Source organism: Scatophagus argus, chromosome 1 (genome assembly GCF_020382885.2).
Source record: "Scatophagus argus isolate fScaArg1 chromosome 1, fScaArg1.pri, whole genome shotgun sequence".
In the NCBI taxonomy this organism is placed as follows: Eukaryota; Metazoa; Chordata; class Actinopteri; family Scatophagidae; genus Scatophagus; species Scatophagus argus.
The window spans coordinates 28,097,680-28,118,294 of NC_058493.1; the positions used below are offsets into that span (position 1 = coordinate 28,097,680).

At 44.4% G+C, this 20,615-nt stretch overlaps 1 protein-coding gene across 3 annotated transcripts in view; it reads left to right on the top strand.

The window, feature by feature from the left end:
• The window catches only part of LOC124063335 (multiple epidermal growth factor-like domains protein 11), a 94,613-nt gene that overhangs the window by 25,150 nt on the left and 48,848 nt on the right, over positions 1 to 20,615 (top strand). For all 3 annotated transcript variants that reach the window (XM_046396895.1, XM_046396912.1, XM_046396904.1), the window contains exons 3-6: positions 2,619 to 2,756; positions 3,853 to 3,954; positions 5,839 to 5,939; positions 15,257 to 15,349. In XM_046396895.1, coding sequence (XP_046252851.1) covers positions 2,638 to 2,756; positions 3,853 to 3,954; positions 5,839 to 5,939; positions 15,257 to 15,349 — 415 coding nt within the window. In that variant the 5' untranslated portion in view covers positions 2,619 to 2,637. The remainder of the gene's footprint in view (positions 1 to 2,618; positions 2,757 to 3,852; positions 3,955 to 5,838; positions 5,940 to 15,256; positions 15,350 to 20,615) is intronic.

A 20,615-nucleotide genomic window follows, 5' to 3' on the forward strand; every position in this document is an offset into this window, starting at 1 on the left:
AATAATAAATAATCGCATTCAGAATTACATTGAGAAAATGTAGTTTTTATCCTTGACCCAAACTTGACACCACACACATGCCTGTGCCTCTCTTGCTTTAATGTATAATTATTGTCACTGTTACAACAATTCAGTTTGTCTTGGACTTAACTCGTCATCAGAGTTGATTCATGTGACTTCACCTTAATTACCAGGCACCTGTGAGAAAAACAACAAAAACATGCAGCTTGTCTGGCTCTTCAGTGTCTCCTCATGGCCTCGCTCGTATCACACCTAACGAGAACACTTCACCGGTTGTCCACAAACATCTTAATGTCACTCCGTTATGGGACAGAGTTGGAGGGACAATTTGACTCGTACCGCCTCTGTCACTCAGGTTTTTGAGTTTTTTTTTCATCATCTCCATGATTTTCTCGGGCTGTCAGTGTGTGTGCTGCTGAAATGGCCTGATGGCATGAGGAATCGGTCTGCTGTGGAGCCTTATGTCACTGTCATGCCCACAGGCGCCTGGGAGGAAACATCCGTTGTGCAAACAGTTTGAAGATGTAGGTGCCTCCATGGAGATATTTATCCTCTGAGGCTGGGTACGATTCAGTGTATCCTTAAAGAAAAATGTTTTGGTCATAATTTTGTTTTGAAATTTCCATCTGTATTGCCCCAAATTCCCTCCTTGCATCAGAGCCATAAAAGTGGCGACACAAACAACAATAACAGTAATATCTATGAAGCTAAAAATTGATGCTACATTGAATTCCTTTGAGATTCCGCAGTTTTCCTGTTTCACTTTCTGTAAAGACTGACGGTTGCCTGCTGCTGCCTTTACTGTCATAGCCACCCTTTATGTAAAGCAGCGAGAGATTTCAGTGGAAACAAGATTGGCTGTGTCAGACACACAACCTCACATTGAGTTGTTGCTTGCAGAGCCACGTTTGCTGATTGGCATTCTCAGCAGTGCATGTGTGCCCTGCTATTTTATTTGCATAAAGTACAGGAGATTTTAACTTTTCAGCGGCGGTCTTTTCTCCAGACGTGCATTCACCCGCCCTCCCTTTGCTCCACAGAAAATAACAGTGAATCACCACAAGCAGAAGTTTCATTGCCTTCTAAAACGGCTGTTATATCGTTCACATTTAAGGAACATTTACACCCTGGTTGCGTTGCTTTTCCTGTTGCTTTTTGTATCATGGCACTGGCCTCAGACTGTGCCATAACCTGCTGATTTTGTTTTTGAAAGTGCTGCTTCTGTCAGTTAGGTCTCATTAGTTCCACTGATTCATTTTGACCAGTGGTTCACTCTGTGTCACTCTTGTGAATTACAGTAATTACATTCTTTTATATCCATACCAGTTTACACCCACTCCCTAAACATACACTGAACAGTTTTGTAAATTATCCTTCTTTCATGCTGATCCTTTTTGTAAGGACAGAATCTGCCAAGGGACAGGTTGGGACAACAAAGATGATGAAAGGAAAAAATCCCCGGTTAAGTCTTGGTCTGTTCGGTCAGTTGAGACAGGGAAGGCTGATGCATGGATATACATGAATGAATGTGTGTGTATATTTGATTCTGTACTGTAGGCCTGCTGTCTCTGTAAACACTTGGACATCTTCTCCTGCTGCTGGTGGATGCTTAACGTACAGATTGGACATCAAACCTCCTGCAGTCCATTCCTTACTGCACTATAAAGAGCACAGCCTAACGGGGTGCAGACTACGAGCGAGGGCGAAAGAAATACTCTGTACTCCAACAGTACTATTAGTACTGATATATCACTATGTAAGGAAACATTACAGTAACATTTTACTGCTAACTGTATTTGTGTAGTTCAGTGGTTCTCAATAATCTGGGCTTCCCTCCAAAGGAACAGCAGATAAACGTGAGGGTCTGTGAGATGATTAAAAGGTGCAACACACTTCTGTATTAGACCAGAGACGGTTCAGAAACAAGGCAGGGATGACCACACCCACGCCGGAGACAGGAAGTGTATACCATTTCATATATTTTTCACAGCTTGTAAAGGGTCAACCTCTCTTATAGAGAATCTTTGATTATAAGGGAGAGGTGCGTTAGTTAACGAGCACCAGCTGTGCCAATCAACTCTCATGAGCCATCATCACACCTCTCCCCTCAATGAACTTCCTTTGTAGGACGGGTCCTTCCAAGTTGTGTGCTGGAAGGACAGTGATGCGGTCCCTTTGTTCTCGTTTGTCCTTTGTAAGAAGTCCTTTATAGAATCTGAAGGATCCTGGACATCAGAAAAGTATTTCGTTCTTCCATTCGATGAAGTGGCACCCTTGAAATTCAGTTTAGTTATTTCTCTCTGAAATATAAAGGAGTAGAAACCAGCAGAAAGTGGAAGTACACAAGAAAAGTACCTCACAAGTACTAGCACGTCATTTGAGGACAGCACCTGAGTAAATGTACTTAGTTACTTTCCAGCACTGCCACAGTGGGTTAAGGTGCAGTTATTTTCCAAAGTGAACTGGTTTGAAGAGCTGTTTTCCAGCCATGTTTTTGGAGATTGCGATCAAATGTCTGTTTCTTCAGAAGCCTTGTCCTCCTGTCTCTGTTTAAAAGGTGAAGTCTCGATCCTAACTGCGTCTCTCTGCTTCCCCAGGCACAGAGGGAGGAGGACGATGGGGGCTGGGGAGGTCTCCCCGCGAGCCCTGCTGCTGTGGCTCAGCCTGGCGGCCTTCATCTCTCTGGTCTCGCCCCTGAACCCGGATGACCCCAACGTGTGCAGCCACTGGGAGAGGTCAGTTTCCCCAGTTCAGGCTCTTCTCCTCCACTGTCCAAAGTGAAATAACACGTCTCTCAACGCTGCAGTGAACTAATGGACTCCCCGCCACAAATCAAGACTGAGTGTTTGCCAATAATCAAAAGCAAAAGGGAAGAGGTTTACTCCTGGGCACATATGGGGGACATAAATTCAGAGCGACGGTAATGTGACTGCTTGAGTGGTCTCTCCACTCAGTGCGATGCTGAGTAAAAGCACAATGTCATATCTGATGAGAGCGACGCGGAGTGCAGGTGCTCTGATCGATAATCTCTCAGTGTAATCAGGAGGAACTGTGGAAATGGATATTACCTCTGATGTCTATTACAGTTTTCTCTTCCTGCTAAAGGTTACACTCAGTCCAGTAACCTTTATTTAGCACGAGTCTGACAAACTCTCGCTGAACGACAGAAAAGTACAGAAATCAAAATTTAAGTCGGGATACTTGAAAATCCTCAATATTTTTAGGAAAATAAAATGAAAGCTTTCAGAGTTCTCTCAAAGAATCAATGACTTTCAAGGATTTTTCAGATTTGGAAAACCTCACCACACGAACACGCTGCGTCCGAGCTACCTGTGCAGGGATCAATACCTCACATTGTGATGATCTGATTTGAAGGGGAATCTAATTGACTTGACAGCATCAAGACAAAAAGAACTTAGCTCATTGATCTTTAGCTTTAAATATAAGATAAGATAAAATAATCCCGTATTGATCACCCAGCGAGGAAATGTTACTGCATGGACTGTTGAGTCCTCACTACAGCTGGTTGTTGAGCTGTGTACAGGTGAGTATAGGTACGGTAGTCATGATGCCTTATAAGCACCGTTAGTCAACCTCTGGTTTATAACCATTCACCAGCCTAGATGCATAAGCTTATAATTCATTACAAGTCACATCTATAATGTTTTATGACTGAAGAGAAATATTGCGTCCTTCTACGCCACAAGCTGCCACTTTGAGTTTTCAGATGTCACAATGATGGCGAGCGACGTGCTGGTTTACGAGCGACGAACGTTTCCTTCAGGTTCTGATTGTTCTGTTAACCTGCGATTGGCTCTCCTGTCCCTCCAGCTATGCGGTGACAGTGCAGGAGTCTTACGCTCATCCGTTTGACCAGGTCTACTACACCCGCTGCACCGACATCCTCAACTGGTTCAAGTGCACCAGACACAGGTAAGACACAGGTGGCAGCACGTTGTTCAAACCGAGGCGGCAGTGTGGACGAGTGTAGCAGCTGCTCTCACTGTATTAACCTCTTGATTATTGTGTCGTTCAGCCAGATAAGAAGTTAATCCATGAAATGTCAGAAAGCCTTGAAAAATGTCTCTCAAATGTCACGGTGACTGCTTCTGATGGCTCACACGGTTGGACCAGCTGTCTGAAATTCAAATGCTTTTGGTTTAATGTGGTATAAAACTGTGGTTTTTCTACATTTACTTTTTAGTACTGCAAACTGATATTTCAGATAATTTGTCAGTGTTTTAATTAATATTAAATGTTTAACGTGTGACAGCTTCCTTGTGTGACTGAACTTTCACAGTCAAGTAACGTTTTGTGTGTGTGCATGTATGATCCTATAAGGACATAAGCATAACGCCACCACTCGTGTTTTACGTTGAGCTAACGAAGCAGTTCAGCTCGTCTGAGTTCAGAGAGAAACTTGAGTTCAGAAGGTGGATGTTTGGATTTTTCTGCTTAGTGAAGAAAGTGTGAACATTTCCTTTGTGGACATTTTGTTAGTTTGTTTTGTCTCCTGATGAAACTGAACTCTAAGAGCCGTGCTGCTGGTTCTTCATGGGATTAACTGAAGTGTGGGGGGAATCCAACACTACGTGGATCGTAAATACCACCTGAAGTCCCCTGACAGTCAAATATCTCCAATGGTGTAATGGAGCATCACAACCTTCTCTGCAGAGACAGAGAAGACAGACAAAAGTATGCAGACACTCCTCTTTATGAGGCTGTTTTTCAGGGTTTGGGCTCAGCCCCTGACTTCCAGTGAAGGGAAATCTTAATGCTTCAGCATACCAAGACATTTTGGACAATGCTATGCTTCCAACTTTGAGATTGTGAGCCAGGCCTTTTGGTCCAACATCAGTGTGTGACCTCACAAATGCTCTACTGCATGAATGGGCACAAATTCCCACAGAAACACTCCAACATGTTGTGGAAAGCCTTCACAGAAGAGTGGAAGCTGTTAGAACTAAATGTCCTGCTGGTGTAATGGCCAGGTGTCCCAGTATTTTTGTCTATATAGTCTAACTATTTTGTGTGTGTGTGTTTATGTACATATGGTACAAAGGCAGAAATGTGTGAATAAGTGTTTGATCATTTCACATCTTTATCTCACATAATCTCAGATATTATCCAGCCAGTTCACATCTTATTCAGCGGGTCACACTCTCCACATCTTGTACTTCATGTAGTGCTGTTCCTGAGGCCCAGAGGCAGTCGGTCTCTGGTGTCTACTGCCCAACACCGACACTTCAGCTCCGCCTGATGTGGTCATTTTGATGAGCGACTGTCTGCGTATCGGATTTAATGACCACATTAAGCTTTATGGCAACCGGTTTAGCTCCTCCAGCTAAGAGCTGAGTCATTGATCTTAAGCTGGAATGTCAGACAACATCAGCGTCCTTGAACGAGTGGGAGAACCTCGCTGGTCTTCAGCTCTTTCTAAACAGCACCACCAGGTGTGAATTGTTGGTTGAAGTTTTTAGTACAACTTTTAGCTGTCGCTCTGTTTGCAACCTTAACATGAAAGTGACATTACACTTAAAATTAACATTATACCACATTAAACCATTTGACATTTGAGAGTCAGAGGAAGGACTAAACGTTATGCAAATTAAACTTTAAAAACTTTACCTTGTCGGTCAACATTTCAGCCTGAGTCACGTCAGATTTTACATCACCCTCACTGCTTACGTCTTTTCTTTTGTTTTTACTGAGACACCACGAGTGGCAGAAACTACATACTGTGCCTTTAAATGTACCTTGACATGATCAGTGGCAAGCAGACTTTTATCTTTATCACTCGTGTGTGTGTGTGTACAGGATCAGCTACAAGACGGCGTACAGGAGGGGCGTGAGGACCATGTACCGGCGACGCTCTCAGTGCTGCCCGGGCTTCTATGAAAGTGGAAACCTGTGTGTTCGTAAGTGTTGGTTCCTGAGCGTCTTCTGAGTTTGCATTAAATCACATAAATGGATGTTTTTCAGAGCATTTGATAAATAGCTTTTTACAATTTCTGCGTCTTGCTTTGTCTGAGCACATGCAGCTACTACAACAAGCAAATCTTTTTATCTCAACGTCTACCCTTGAGGGGATTTCTTCAAATTTAGCACACGTGGACTCAAAGATGAACTGATGAGGATTTGGTGGCCGAAGGTCACAGTGAGCTCACAAAACTTAAGAATTCACACACTAATTCTGACAAAACTTCGCCCAAATGTCTGACAGGATAAAATAAGTGATGACATTTTCCAACCCAGCGATCAAAGGTCAGCCTCACTGTGACCTCATGGTGTTTTCTGTTGTTCAGCAGCAGAACTCAGGAACTGAAGGGCAGACTGGGACCAGATCTCACATGTGGTCACAGACCGAACTGGTGACTCTGATCTCAGGTGTCCACCTCAAACTGTGCTGACTGTGTGGATCTTCAGTGCTGCTGGGCTGAACGTGTGTGTGAAGCCTCCGTGTTTTACAGTCTGTAGCTTCTCTGCAGAAACGTCCATGTTTGATGCTTTGTCTACTGACGTTGGGCAGTCGTGGATCAGCGGTTAGGGTGTCGGACCCGTAACCGGTGGATCGCTGGTTCGATTCCCTGTCCCGGTGTCCATGGCTGAGGTACCCTTGAGCAAGGTACCTAACCCCCACTGCTCCCCGGGCGCTGCACGCGGTCGCCCACTGCCCCGGGTTTGCTGTGTGTGTGTGCACGTCACTTGGGTGGGTTAAATGCAGAGAACAGATTTCATTGGAGTGAGTTCCCTCCAATGACAAGATATGTCACTTTCCTTTCCTTTCCACAGCTTATTTTAGCCGCTCTTTAAACTCTGATCCCTCTGGCCATCTCGTGCAGAAGTCTGTTCCCAATTATGTAGGCGTCCTCTGTGGTTTTGGAAAGCGTCTTAGGTTTATCTGTAAATGAGGGTTTGCCAGGTTGTGTGTGCAAACATTTACTCAAAGTTTGACGTCACAGCAGCAGTGACTCCGTGTCGGTCCGCATCTGCAGCCTCAAATCAGGGCAGCAAAGCAGGCCTGTGATTGGTCCATCTCCTCACAGTTTATCACAGGCTGGGCGGATTTTAGTGTCCGTACGTAAGCTGAGAGCACATGAACCAGATGGTGATCAGAGGATCATAAATGTGCACAGGAAGCCAAACAGGACAGGGGGAGTCCTGTTCCTCTGGTGGAGTCCGGACAGATCTGGATACTAACTGTCATTGACTGGTGCATGAAGGCACACAGCGATGAAGCACCAATTGTAGTTTTTCTAAAGCCTGCAGCCTGCTGCAGCTACCAGGGAGGATGATGAGAGTGGACTTGTGGTCTGAACCAGAACAATGAGCTAAAACTGGCTCAAAGGATCTGCAGTTCTGCAGTCGGGTGACTCTGGTCCTCCTGTCTCTTACATGTCATCGTTTGATCCGTAGCTTTAAAACTGACTCATTCTTTTACTTCAGAGGCGTCCGCTTATCGCAGTCATCGGGGTGTAATAAGTTTCTGATCTTGTTGACGTCCAGTAATAATCCAAATTTAATCAGCAGCATGAAACAAATGTGTGTTATGACCATTGTATTTTATATATATTTTATATATAGGAAAAGCAGTCTTGTTAGCTGATGTGTAATGCATACCTGCAGCTGTTAAGAGTCTGAATGATATAAAGACCAAATAAATGACTTAGTTCACATTGTGCCTGAGCAACAGTGTCACGTTGTTCATAAGACGTTAACACACACACTGCTCTCTATAATGCTGCAAATGCACACTTGATTTGATCAAAACGGCAATAAGAACAGATCGGGTGTTGTTGTTGTCTATCAGACTTCACAATCTGCAGAATACAGCTGGATCTGAAATATTCCCACAACGGGGGGAACGTGTGCGCGGCGAAACGTCTCGCCAACAAACAAAATCATTTTCCTGTCATCTGCATTGTTATTTTCAAACTTTTTCCACTCGATACACACAAGCCATCCCGCCTTGTTAAAACTGCAGTGTAGTGTTGTGGAACAGTGATTCAATCTGAGTCGTTATCTTTTCGCTGGCGCCACACAGTTATCTATATCTGCTGTTAGAGTTGTCAGAGTCAGAGATCAGTCGACAAAGTGGATCCAACGTAAAGTTTTACCACCCAGAGCTTTGAAATCGATGTAAACACGAGGAGAAAAATTAGAAAACAGGAAACAAAAGCTGCAAAGCGTCTGCTAATATGGAGTTAGAAATCAAACGCTCGGCTCAGACTCATTCTCCCTCTTTTCATTTTAACACGAGAGGCCTTTTATGTCTCTGAGAAAGGATGTCTTTTCGATATTTTCCACATTCACCTTATCTGCTCAGTTTCATCCCCTGATGTGTGGGACGGATCTGTTTTTGAAAAAGTTGGTCAGGGAGATAAAACATTTCTCTGTACAGTTGTTTCTGTCTGAATCTCTGTTCCCAGCTGAAGAAAAACACAACTCTTACCACAAACAGAACATCAGACAATTAGACCGAGCAGCTGAGACGACAGATGTTCCACACATACGTTCGGTTCTTGTGCTGTACACCCAGCCTTCAGCTTCTGATCCAAATTGTTAGAAAAGTACACACAGCACACACACTCGCACCCTCTCGCACATCTCTTTAACTCATCACATCTGACAAAAGTCCCAACACATCAGCCGACTGCCTCATCAGCTCACGTTGCCGACCCTGCGGCCCTGCAGCCCTGCTCGCAGGGCAAAGAGATCACGTGGTTCACACGGCGTTCAACAGCTCGTTTAAGCTGCCGGCGCTCGATCTGTAGGTGCTGCAGGAAGCTGAAAGTTGCAGTACTGGCAAACACAAGAGGTTATTAAAAAAAGCCAAAGTGACTCTTAATGCTGTGCTCCCAGAGGACTCTACGTGGCTGCGTGTCAGACGTGTCAGCGACATTCAGGTGAAGTCGGGTCTGCTGAATCACCGCTCAAAGCTTCCTCTTTGGTTTTTGCATCATACACAGCCTGGCAGGCACCACAGAGGGCAAAAAGCCTCCACAATCATTTGATAATTTGTGCTCTCAAATTTCTTAATTCGCAAACTTGAAAAAAATGAATTTAAAACTAATTTGCTGTTAGATAGCTAGATAGGTAGATACTTTATTGATCCCGAGGGAAATTCAAGATTTATCATTAAAGTAGTAGCAAAACCGTAAAGTTTCAACATGCAGAATGTGTCTAGAATTCAAAGGTAGCGACTTCAACTGGTGTATAAAGGCAAAAACATTTTCACATTTTACTCTGTGAACTGAGGTGATCATAGAAAGATAAACCATGTCTGCGTCCTTTCTGGAGTATCGTCCAGGCCTAAACCTGTAGTTTGTCCAAAGCTGTCGTGAACTCGTGAAGGCTGACGGACGCTCGTACGGGGAAGACGATCAGCTTCACCGTTTGACTGTCTGACTTAAATTTATCATCCTCACAGACTCCACTGGAAAACCTCAGCATCTCAGATTGAAGAAGCGGCACAGCGAAGATGGGCTGTCAGTTTATTTCGCCTCCAGCCTGCTCGAGCTTGTGTGTGTACATTTGGCTGTTTATGGATGTGTCTGAACATTTCTGTGGAAATTAATCCCATTACACAATAAACTGCCCAGAGCAAGCAAGACTATCAGCTGCATTTCATATTACAAGGATGGAGCAGTGATGGGAGCCGGACATACTGACAGACAGACAGACTCGTCTTTACAAGACAACAAGTTTTATTGCAGTACCAGTTACTCGGTGTACTTTCTCTGCCCACCTGCAATCAAACACATGCAGTTTCAAAGTTGGATCCTGAAAGTCTGCTTGAGAAGGTTGAACTTCAGCCCAGAGACGATGTCAGCGTTTGTGTGTGTGTGTGTGTGTGTGCGTGTGTGTGTGAGGGAGAGAGAATTCCTCCCTGCACAGTCTTTATCTCTTGCTGGTATACCTTCCTTGAGCCAGCAAAAGAAATCAATTATCCACCCTAGATGGTAAATTCTATAGGGCAGCGCTGCTTGTTCCTATTGAAGAGAGGAAGTGAATGGGTTCGCCTGGGGGGGTGAGGAGGGTGAAGACGACCGTATTGTGTGTCTTTATTCAAGATCTGCTTGTAAACAACTTTATTAGATTCTCTCGAGGGAGCACACACACACACACACACACACGACCTCCTTCTCCCGTTGGCCGAGTAGCCTGATTGCTGGAAGCTAATTCTTCAGTGTTTTCCTGCGAGGATCCGCCTCCCTGGTTGGCTAACGTTAACGGCCTCGGACAGGTCTTTTGTTGTGTGATGCGCTCAGCCTGAGCTAATTGAAAGGTTTCCCTCCCCGACAGAGAGGAGGAGGAGGAGGAGGAGGAGGAGGAGGAGGGCTGCTAATTTATTAGAGGGCTTTCCTCTCTGTGTGTTTTGCGTGCGCTCTCTTTCTTGTTTCCCGTCTGTCTGTAGGCCTTAAATAAACATGTAATTATGTGCAGAATGTAGTACATGTTTACTCCTTTGGCTTCTAGATTTCTGATTTTTAGGTAAGTGCCCTAAATTGAACGCATCTTTTGTTGTATTGCAGGCGGAGGAAACCTTTTGTTATTTTTCTTCTGTGCCCGAGGCCATTTTATCTCTTGTCAGGATAATTTCTGTCTTTTTTATTCTCGGCCAAAGTCAATCCATCCTCTTTTTGTCCTCTGTTTTTTCTTTCTCTCCGGCTCTTGAATGCCGTTTGCGTCGCCTTTCCGGCTGGTGAACCCGAGCAGCGTCTGTCTGTGACCTCGTCACCCGTCGACCTGCTTCCTCCCGTTTCCGTCACCCGCCTGTCTCCACCATAACCTCCACCACTCGCCCCTTTTGCACAGCAAACCTGGTACAAAAGAAGGTGGTGGAGATAAAAATAAAGTTGCTTTGGTCTGTGCAACATTAAGCAAGTTTTATCCTGCAAAAATGACTGAGGAGGAACCACACCTGGCTTTTAAATGACACCTTTGGTGAGTCATCACCGTGAAAAGTCATGCTTTGCTGACAGTACTGGACTGTACGTACAGCTGGTGGTTAATGATACATGATGGCAGGAGGTGTCAGAACCACCTACAAGGTGACAACTCCTCTGGAGGCGAAATACCTGGAACTCCCCATCAGGTTTTAGGACTGAAGAAGCCTTTCGGATGACAAGTGAAACGTCAGCAACCTTCACTTCTGGCACTTTAACCACCATAACCGAGATGACTGAGAACCTACACAGACAACTACTGCTTGGATTACTTTAATACTGCAGAAAAAGTCTGATTCTGACAATTCAGATGACATAGGCAGCTTCTCTTCTTAAAACCCGACGTCTAAACGGACTGACTGACTGATGACTGACCCTGACAATCTGGAGGAGCTCGTGTCAAACTGCATGAGTAATGAATTGAACTGCAGGAATGTGGACGCTGTTCACATCAAGGAGCTTTGTCTTCTAATAGTGATGTTTTTGTATGTGGTCACAGCCCTTATTCAACCAGGCATTTTCTGTACTGTTATGGCCAAATATTCAGTTTAATTTTCGGTCCCCGTTGCTCAAAGAGGTCCCGAGCAGCCCGGTCAACAGCTTTACTCTGGGATCAGCCTCACACTGTTCATTCTGGAGCTTCTCAGACCTCCACTCTCATCGAGGGCTTCAAGGGCACTGAAGACAGCTTCAGTATGCCGAGACAATAGCTGGAATTAGGTAGCGATTATTTAATTTGATATCTATTAATCTTTTTGTACCCGCTGCTGATGTAATCCTCCTTGTAGCCGTTCTTGCTCCGATCCGCAGGATGAAAGGATTTGGCAGCCGTTTAATGATTTATCAACTCTCCTTCAGGATTACAACACCATGTGTCGGTGGCTCTCTTATTAAAATCTGGGCCTGTATTTGCAGGATATTTTCTCTTTCTCTCCAAAAATATGCTGGAAAGAACCTCATTATAAAGTTCAGAATGCGCTGATTGCAGAAATGACCCCATCAAGCTTCTTTGTTTGCACTGGAACTGCAGAATGACACATGACATTATGCTACAAGGTGCTACACAGAAGACTACACATAAGTAAAATAAAATAAAAATACAAAAGCACAAAAGTAAAGAATAAAGGTAGAAATGTACAATAAAAAATATAAATGTACAGATATCCGCTGTATACAAACTGTTAAGCTCAAGGCAGACTAGACAGGGCAATACAATAAGTAAACTAAAGTATCCAGACAGACAGTGGAAGCTGTTAGAGCTGCAAAGCTGTCTGTGTGTTTAGAATGAGACGTCATTAAAGTCCCTGTTGGTGTGATGGACAGCTGTCCCAATACTTTTGTCCATATAGCGTATGTGTGCAAGCATTAAGTGTGTTTGTAAGTGTAGTTATAAAGCATCATGAAAGCATTACAATACACTGTAAAGCACTATAGATGTGGTCTTCATAGAAAGTGTCAGCAGAGACATGAATAGCGGTGTAGTATAAAAACTAAACGAGTCCTGCAGTATCTTTTCATCAACATTTAGTGTTAGTACAAACTAATACTCGTCACACATTTGCTGCTGGTGAAACACAGCAGCCCTGTTCTGCTGTATTTCTGAGCAAATGTAAAGCTTTCAGTGCTGCCGGCAGAAGCTCCTCCACCAAGTATAAATCTTTACTCAGCGTGCGGTGCCAAGCGGCTGCGAGGATCCCCGTCCTAATGCACAAAAGAAGCTGTAAAATGTTAACACGCCGCCACTGTAAATTTAGACAGGATGACCCCAGTGTGGCTAAAGACTCATAAAACCTATAGCTCTGCGAAGGACAGGCTAAGTCCTGGATCCAGTGTGCCCACTCTTCACTTTGAAGCTTTAAACTCCTCAGTGCCTTAAAACACAGCTAGTTTGGTTAAAACATGCCCTTAAAGTGTGCGACGCAGGATTAGTCAGGTGTGCATGTAGTGAAGCTCTTCTTCATTAATGTGACGCTTATTTGTTCCTGCACACACACACACACACACACACGCTGTTTTCGAGAGGAATCAGCTACACAAGCGGAGAAGCAGAGCAGCAGCATCCCTGTGATGGAGGAGCTGAAGTCTCTGAGCTGTCAGCTCGTTTTCTCCCAGCACGAAGCCTACCTGATGTACGATGCAGTATTCATACTGCGATGCACAAGTGATCCTCGCAAAATGAGTCGGAGGGGATGTTACATAAAGTTCAGCCGTGCACTTTTTAACAAGTGGCACAGATGATAATAAAGCTGTTTCTGCTTTGATTTCTGATGGCTTCTAACCTCTTCATGTTGTTCTGTTTGAGCTGTGGGACTGTGTGTGCTGGTCATGAGGCGGGAGGGGACATCAGTGTCCTCAGAGACGCCGAGTCCAGCCGAAGGAGTTAAGTTGGTTTTCTGTTACTGTGGATGAAACAAATGAGCTCTGACTCCCAGCGACACTTCCCTCGTTAAATAAAGTTTCTTAAAAATGTGTTGATTAGTCTGCTTTCTAGGCCTAAATATATATTTTTATAATTATATTTTGGAAATTTTCTGACTTTATTCCACATCTGACAGTAGAGAGATTACTGCCTAACTTGTTTACAGCCAGCGAACAACAAAACGGCTTTGGTCTCTGTAATTTCACCTAATGTCATGATAAGTGGCTCCTCTAAGTTATGATGAGGCTTAACGTTCAGGATGATTAAAGGTGTGGCTGCTGGCTGTCAGTAACCAGGCTTCAGATGTGGCAGAGCTGGCTCAGATTTGTCTGTAAACTCTTGTCATCTCGTGTGTTACGGTCATGATGGAAGCTGTAGCTTCAGAGGGTGTCTGTCCAGTGAAGCGAGTGTTATGTCCGTCTTTAATATGGAAAGGACATCGAGACACCGTGGAGGCTTTACTGAAGGCACAAATCCAGACACGGATCCATTCGGTGTGTGATACTGCACGCCCACAGGGTGTACATGTAGTACATGTAGTACATGTAGTGCAGTACATGACGCAGTATGAGAGACCTGAGCCTGAGACGCTTTATGAAGCGAAAAGTTTATGTTGTTGAAAGTCAGTTTGATTCGCCGATCACTTTAAAGTTTTACGTGTTAGGCTTTGAAGTCAGAGCGAGTGACGTTTTCAGATTCATTCATTTTAGGCTTTAACTGTGATACAGAGAGAAGTGTGTGTGTGTGTGCGTGCGCGCAGCCTGCATTAGTCTTCACTCTGTCTTTATTGCTCACTCTGTCTTTGTTTTTCGGCTGGCTCTGGTCTATATTTGATTTTTTCCTCTTTATTCTTCCTCTTGGTCTCTTTCCTTTTTCTTTCTTCCTCCTCTCCTCCTCTTCCTCCACCTCTGGCCTCCGAGCTAATCGCTGAACACGATAATGACACGGCAGCCTGGTGAAAACACTGCGTCATTTATTATGCTGTGATGGAGTCATTTGTTTTGAACCTACAGATAATGTGTGACAGCTCTCAACTGTAAGGTCGCGTCGGGATGAAATATTACACCAGGCGGAAAAGCTTAAGGTGAAAATGAAGATGTCAGTGCTGCCTTATCTGTTTGCTGTTCGACGTAGATAACATGCCTCACACACTATCAGCGGACCGGCTCGGAGCATCCTAACACATCTGACTGAGGCTGATTTTCTGAGGTCGCTGAAATCATAAATATTAAGAGCAACAAACAATTTGTTCTCTTGATGGAGTAATCTGCGCCTCACTGATGTATTAATTTGTCAAAGCACAAACAGTTGAAGCAGTGACACAGCACAGCCGTGACATTCACGCGCTCTCTGAGGTCCACTGTGACAGATAGGCACCTCTTCAGTGTGCGGGGTTAAAGGCACAGTTCACCACAAAAACAACACTACACGTTTCCTCTTTCGTGAAAACCCCACATTGCCCCAAACCCTCAGCTCAGCTGAGGAGGTCGACGCCATGGCGCCCTGTCGATCCTGCCGTCTTTTTAAATATGTGTTTTTTGAGCATCAGGATAAGCATCAAACTTTGGAAGAAATGTCTGGTTTTGTTTTGTTTTTGACAGTCTTTAAAAAACAAAAATCATCTTTTGAAAATAAAGTATACTAAGTAGATGTAGTCTGAATAACATTCAGAGTGTATTTGAAAGGTTACTGCAGTCTAACATTACAGTCATACAGCGAGTAGTAGACACAAAACACATGTTGATTCATTGCAGGGTGAGCACCTGATCGCCGTCTGTGAACTAACTTTCCTGACTGACACACTGGTCATGTAAAGTGTGTGTGAAGAGCCTGATGTTAACCTTTCTGTCCTCCTCTTCCTCCCAAGCATTGTGTACTGAAGAGTGTGCCCACGGACGGTGTGTGTCCCCTGATACCTGCCAGTGTGAGCCCGGCTGGGGAGGACTGGACTGCTCCAGTGGTGAGAGATTACAGTCACACAGTCACAGTACAGTCACAGTACAGTCACAGTACCGTCACAGTACAGTCAGAGTACAGTCACAGTACATTCACAGTACAGTCACAGTACAGTCAGAGCACAGTCACAGTACAGTCACAGTACAGTCAGAGTACCGTCACAGTACAGTCAGAGTACAGTCACAGTACAATCACAGTACAGTCAGAGTATAGTCACAGTACATTCACAGTACCGTCACAGTACAGTCACAGTACAGTCAGAGTACAGTCACAGTACATTCACAGTACAGTCACAGTACAGTCAGAGCACAGTCACAGTACAGTCAGAGTATAGTCAGAGTACAGTCACCGTACTAATGGTAATGGTTAAAAAAAACAAGAATTAAAAAAGAAGAAGAAATATTAGAAGAGTATTTTATTAGATATTAATAATAACTATTAGAAGAAAATACAAACAAAAACAGTTTAAACCAAACTATCATCTATAACGCATCATAAGCCCCATCAGTCAGCCTCTAGTTCATAACCAGTCGAGAGCCTCCATAAGACACCTGAACTTATTATTGATCATAAGTGACATCTGTAATGTTTTATGACAATTGATATGGTGCATCAGAAAGCTTCATGTGTGTTTATGAAGCTATGAATGCATTATAATGCATCACGTATGCCATCATAATGCACTAAAGAGGTGGCCTGCATAGAAAGTGTGTCAGGTTTTTTATTTATACTCCTGAGTTGAAGGAAGGTCAAACTACCAGAAGTTCTTTAGCAGAGTGAATGAGATTTAGTTTGAGGCCAGGAAATGATTTTTGAAAGCTTGAAGAATTTGAAGTAGAGATCATCTTTTTGCGTCATGGTTACTGATCAGAGCCCACCAGAACATTTAGGTCAGCTCTGTGGTGAGGAACACTAAGAAATTGTACCGATTGCACCTTTAAACTGGAAATGAAGCTTTTGCATCTCAATATCATTCTCATTTCTGCTGCCGTTTGGTTCCACTCCTCAGCTGTTTACACTGTCATCCTGCCCTCAGGCCTGCTGAAGGAGTCCACCTCAGTATGAACTGTGTGTGTGTGTGTGTGTGTGGTGGGGGGATTGAGGGGGTTATTGACACTTAATGAGTCACACAGCCCCTCGAGTCCCGCTTTGTTATTGGTATGCTCAGCCTCCTCATTGTTTACCTGTTTTTATTGCTGCCCTGGTGCCAGGGGACTGAGGCTAAACCAAGACAGGGGTTAAGTAAATCTACCACCACTTAGGCTAAGGGGAAGAGGAGGACAGAGAATGTCGATCAACTCGGCCTAATCTGCTCGGCCTCGCCCTGGAAGTTTTCTGACTTTAACTTCCTTTCCTCTGTGTGCTGTAGTTTCCTGTCGTTGTTCTGGCGTCCATCTGTTCATCACCTCTTGTTTGCTTTGGCGATAAAGCAGAGCTTGGTATGCATCAACCTCACACCTCGCCTCGCAGACTGTGTGACGGTGAATCCGAAGACCGCAAAATAGATTAAAAAACATCTTTTCGCCAATATCCCTTGTTGGATTATAACACAGCGGTGTGTACTCTCACATCCCTACAATAGAATTTGTCATTTCCACATTACCTGTGGAACAATGTCATTTGCTGTGAAGATGCTGCACAGTGAGACTGAATCGACCCTCCCACGGGGATACTGAGCTTATTCCTACACAGGCTGTTTTACTTTATGCACGCTCTCACCCGATTGGTCAGACGAAATGAATCCTGTGGTCAATAACAGATTCAAGGGTCCCATGTTGTTGTACTCGTTTATAGTTTTGTTTTCTGATACACTCTGAATGAGAGCTGCATCCTTCGTGACCATTCGCAATACACTCGGTTTAGTAGCAGTGGCATGTATTGAATAATTTTAAGGGCTTAATGTCTCACAGGCAGAACAGGTGCGTTACTGCATCCTGATTGGTGGATGGCACCTGAGCCTCCTGATTCCGATCAGTTCGGTGGAGGCTCTTCCAGTTCCAACGTGTGATGAGTTAGTGATTAGTCTCAGAGGGGAAGATAAAGAAGATAAAGTCCAGCTGTGATTTGCTGATGAGAGTCATTCAGTCCTGTGTGTACACAGAAAATACTCAGACACGTTCCAGTTTACTGAAGTGCTCTAACTCAAGACCATTTTGCAGCTTGAGGGGCTGTTGAACAGGACAGGCCGTCGTCGTACTGATGTAGTGTAAAGAGCAAAGCGTCCACATGTGGGGCAGGTGCTGGTGGATGCAGAAGATACTCTGCAGTGTCTGGATGAGGCGCTGAAGGATGTGACAGACCGAGAGCAGGCTGGTCATTTAGGGCGTCAGTCGTTCCCGTGTGAGGACGTGTTGATTAGAACCAAAATAGTTTGCAGTTTAAAAAAGCAGTAGAGTCATGTGATCTTTTTTCTGGCACTTTTCCTGTCCACCTGCCTGTCACGTCTGTATGGCAGCAAAATATAAAAGAGGACACTGGAATGGAAAAGAAACTGCCTGTGGGCATAATCACGTTTCCTGCACAATCTGCTCAGGAGCATTTGAATGTAATTTCCAGGGAACACGGCTCCACGTGAACAAGCGCTTGATTATTTCATTTATCATTTCGTTTACTGTTTTTCTATTATATGATTTTTTTCTAAAGCTGTCAGTAACAAGTGAGTCAAAGCTGAAGTGGACTCTCTGAGCACAAGGACGCTGAGGAGACGTGGAAGAGCAGGCCACAGGATTGTCCTTCGTATTTCTGTCGACTGTAGCCAACCAGATTAGCTGGTGAAGCCTCAGCCGCCTTCCTTCTCCAAACTCCGGCCCAGCTGAAGAACTTTGTTGCTCTGCCAGGCAGTTTAAGCAGCAAGGATGAGACGAAGAAGACAAAAGGGGAGATGTAGGCAGAGGACTGAGAGAGTTGGGCGAATGGTAGATAAGTACAAATTATGATGGCAGTTATCATGTAACGATGGTGATTATGATGAGAGAGATTATGAAGAAGGAGAAGATGAAGGGAAGGGACAATACAGCAAAGCAGCTTGAGATGCTTAACTGAATTAAGCAGAGAAGTAAGCTGCCACGTGGACACTTCATGAGTGAATAAGTTTGATTAACAGTGATTTTTATCTGTGCATTCAGACTTTATAAATCAAAGTTTGAAGTTTGGTTCTCTTGGGATTTGACTGATAACCAATCAAAGGATCATCAAATAACAAACAGGTCATACGCAACTTCAGTCGCATAGACTAGATTGCTAAAATGATTTCTTCCTCCAGGTAACCTGAACATGAGCAGCAGAGATACTTTATGTGTACAAAAGTATTGGGGCACACCTCTGTTTTATTAAATCCAGGTGTGGTATGAGTCTGTTTCTCAGGGTTTGTGCTCGTCCCCTGTATTCCAGTGAAGGGAAATCTTAATGCTTCAGCACACCAAGACATTTTGGACAATGCTATGCTTCCAACTTTGTGGCAACAGTTTGTTGAAGGCCCTTTTCTATTCCAGCATGACTGTGCCCCAGTGCACAAAGCAAAGCTCCATAAAGACATGGTTGGATGAGTTTGGTGTGGAAGAACTTGACTGGCCCACACAGAGCCCTGACCTCAACCCCATCCAACACCTTTGGGATGAACTGGAACGGAGATTGTGAGCCAGGCCTTTTGGTCCAACATCAGTGTGTGACCTCACAAATGCTCTACTGCATGAATGGGCACAAATTCCCACAGAAACACTCCAACATGTTGTGGAAAGCCTTCACAGAAGAGTGGAAGCTGTTAGAGCTGAAAAGCTTACAATGAGACGCCATTAAAGTCCCTGTTGGTGTAAAGGTCAGGTGTCCCAATAATTTTGTCTAGTGTATTTAATGTGAATATTTCTGTTCATACCTGCACGTCTTCAGGTCACCCAAACAACCTCGGCATACAGCTGAAAGGGTGACTCACTGTCCTCTTCTTGATGGAGGTGACAGTGCAGGAAATGGCCCTGAACACAAGGGTTTATGGGTAGCTGACCTCAGTCCTCCCTCATCAATGGGGCTGAGAGGCAAAGTGCACAAATCCCAGACTGCAACAATTGGGTTTCTTTGTGAACCCCACTCTCAATCTTCAGTGCGTGTTTCATTCGGCCATGAGTGATGAATTCGGCAGAGGTTTCCATTTGTTGTCATGGAAACGGACGATGCTGTTCTGCATTACATTAATGAGCCTTTTACTGATGAGCTTCTGAGACACCAGAGATTTGTTGTTTGTGTCTCTTATAATGGATGAACTTTGACAGTCAGGAACAGAAAAAAACATTTTTAATGAATGTGAATAGATAGATGTGACTGATTTAAGACTTTAAGGCTTGTTAATTCCCAGTGCAGCTGTGACCAGTTTGCTGCTGTTAAAAATAGCAAAGGTGTTGGAAAACGGCTGAAGCAGGGGGACCGTGTTAATAAAGGTGTTTTTGGTGTCTTTTACCCTCGGAGCTGCACATTTTACCTCCTGTGTTTTACTCCATTACTTTCTCCTTAAAGTTGCTATAAATATGATAATGAGTCAAGGTCGAGTTGGCCTGGTGTCGACTGCTGAGACGCACCGCGGCTGTCAGCGGCCAGCGTGGGCGCTCGCTCACTACTGTGCCCTGACATGCCATTCGTCAGAGCTGGACGCATGCAGCACACACATAAATACACTAACACACGTATCTCATGTGCACACACAGGCAAGAGGCTCACAAACAAGCAGAACAGCAGGTGGACACACACACACTCTCATAGAGTTGCTTACAGTGATGTATTTGCCTCTTTTTGCAGCTTCCTTGCGCAGCCTAAGTCCCGACAAGAGCCAAGTTTCACATGCTTTTTCTTGCTGGCATCCATGTTGGATAAAGCCTGTCAAGGTGTGCAACAACATAATGCAGCCGATGCTTTTCCTTCAGTGGCTCTTCCCTCTTTTCGCTCTCCTGTTTGTCTCCTGTGAGCCTCTCTTCTTATCTCCCAGCACCACTCTTCAGCTCGGCTGTACAAAATCCATACAGATCATTGCAGTGCAGCTGTGCCTCGGCTTCTGCCTTTGACTTGTGTTTGTGAGTGTGTTTGCTCCCTGACACTCAGCCTTTTTAACACCAACTTTATTCTTCATGAAATGTGTCGATAGTTTACATGTTTTTATACCATGGTGTGGTTGAACACTGGGTTCTGATTGGCTGAAGGGTGACCATTAACTAAATTACTGTGCTGTCCGCGGACCTGACGTTATCCTGCAGTGCCTCATCCTCACCACAGCGTGGCGACGGTAAACG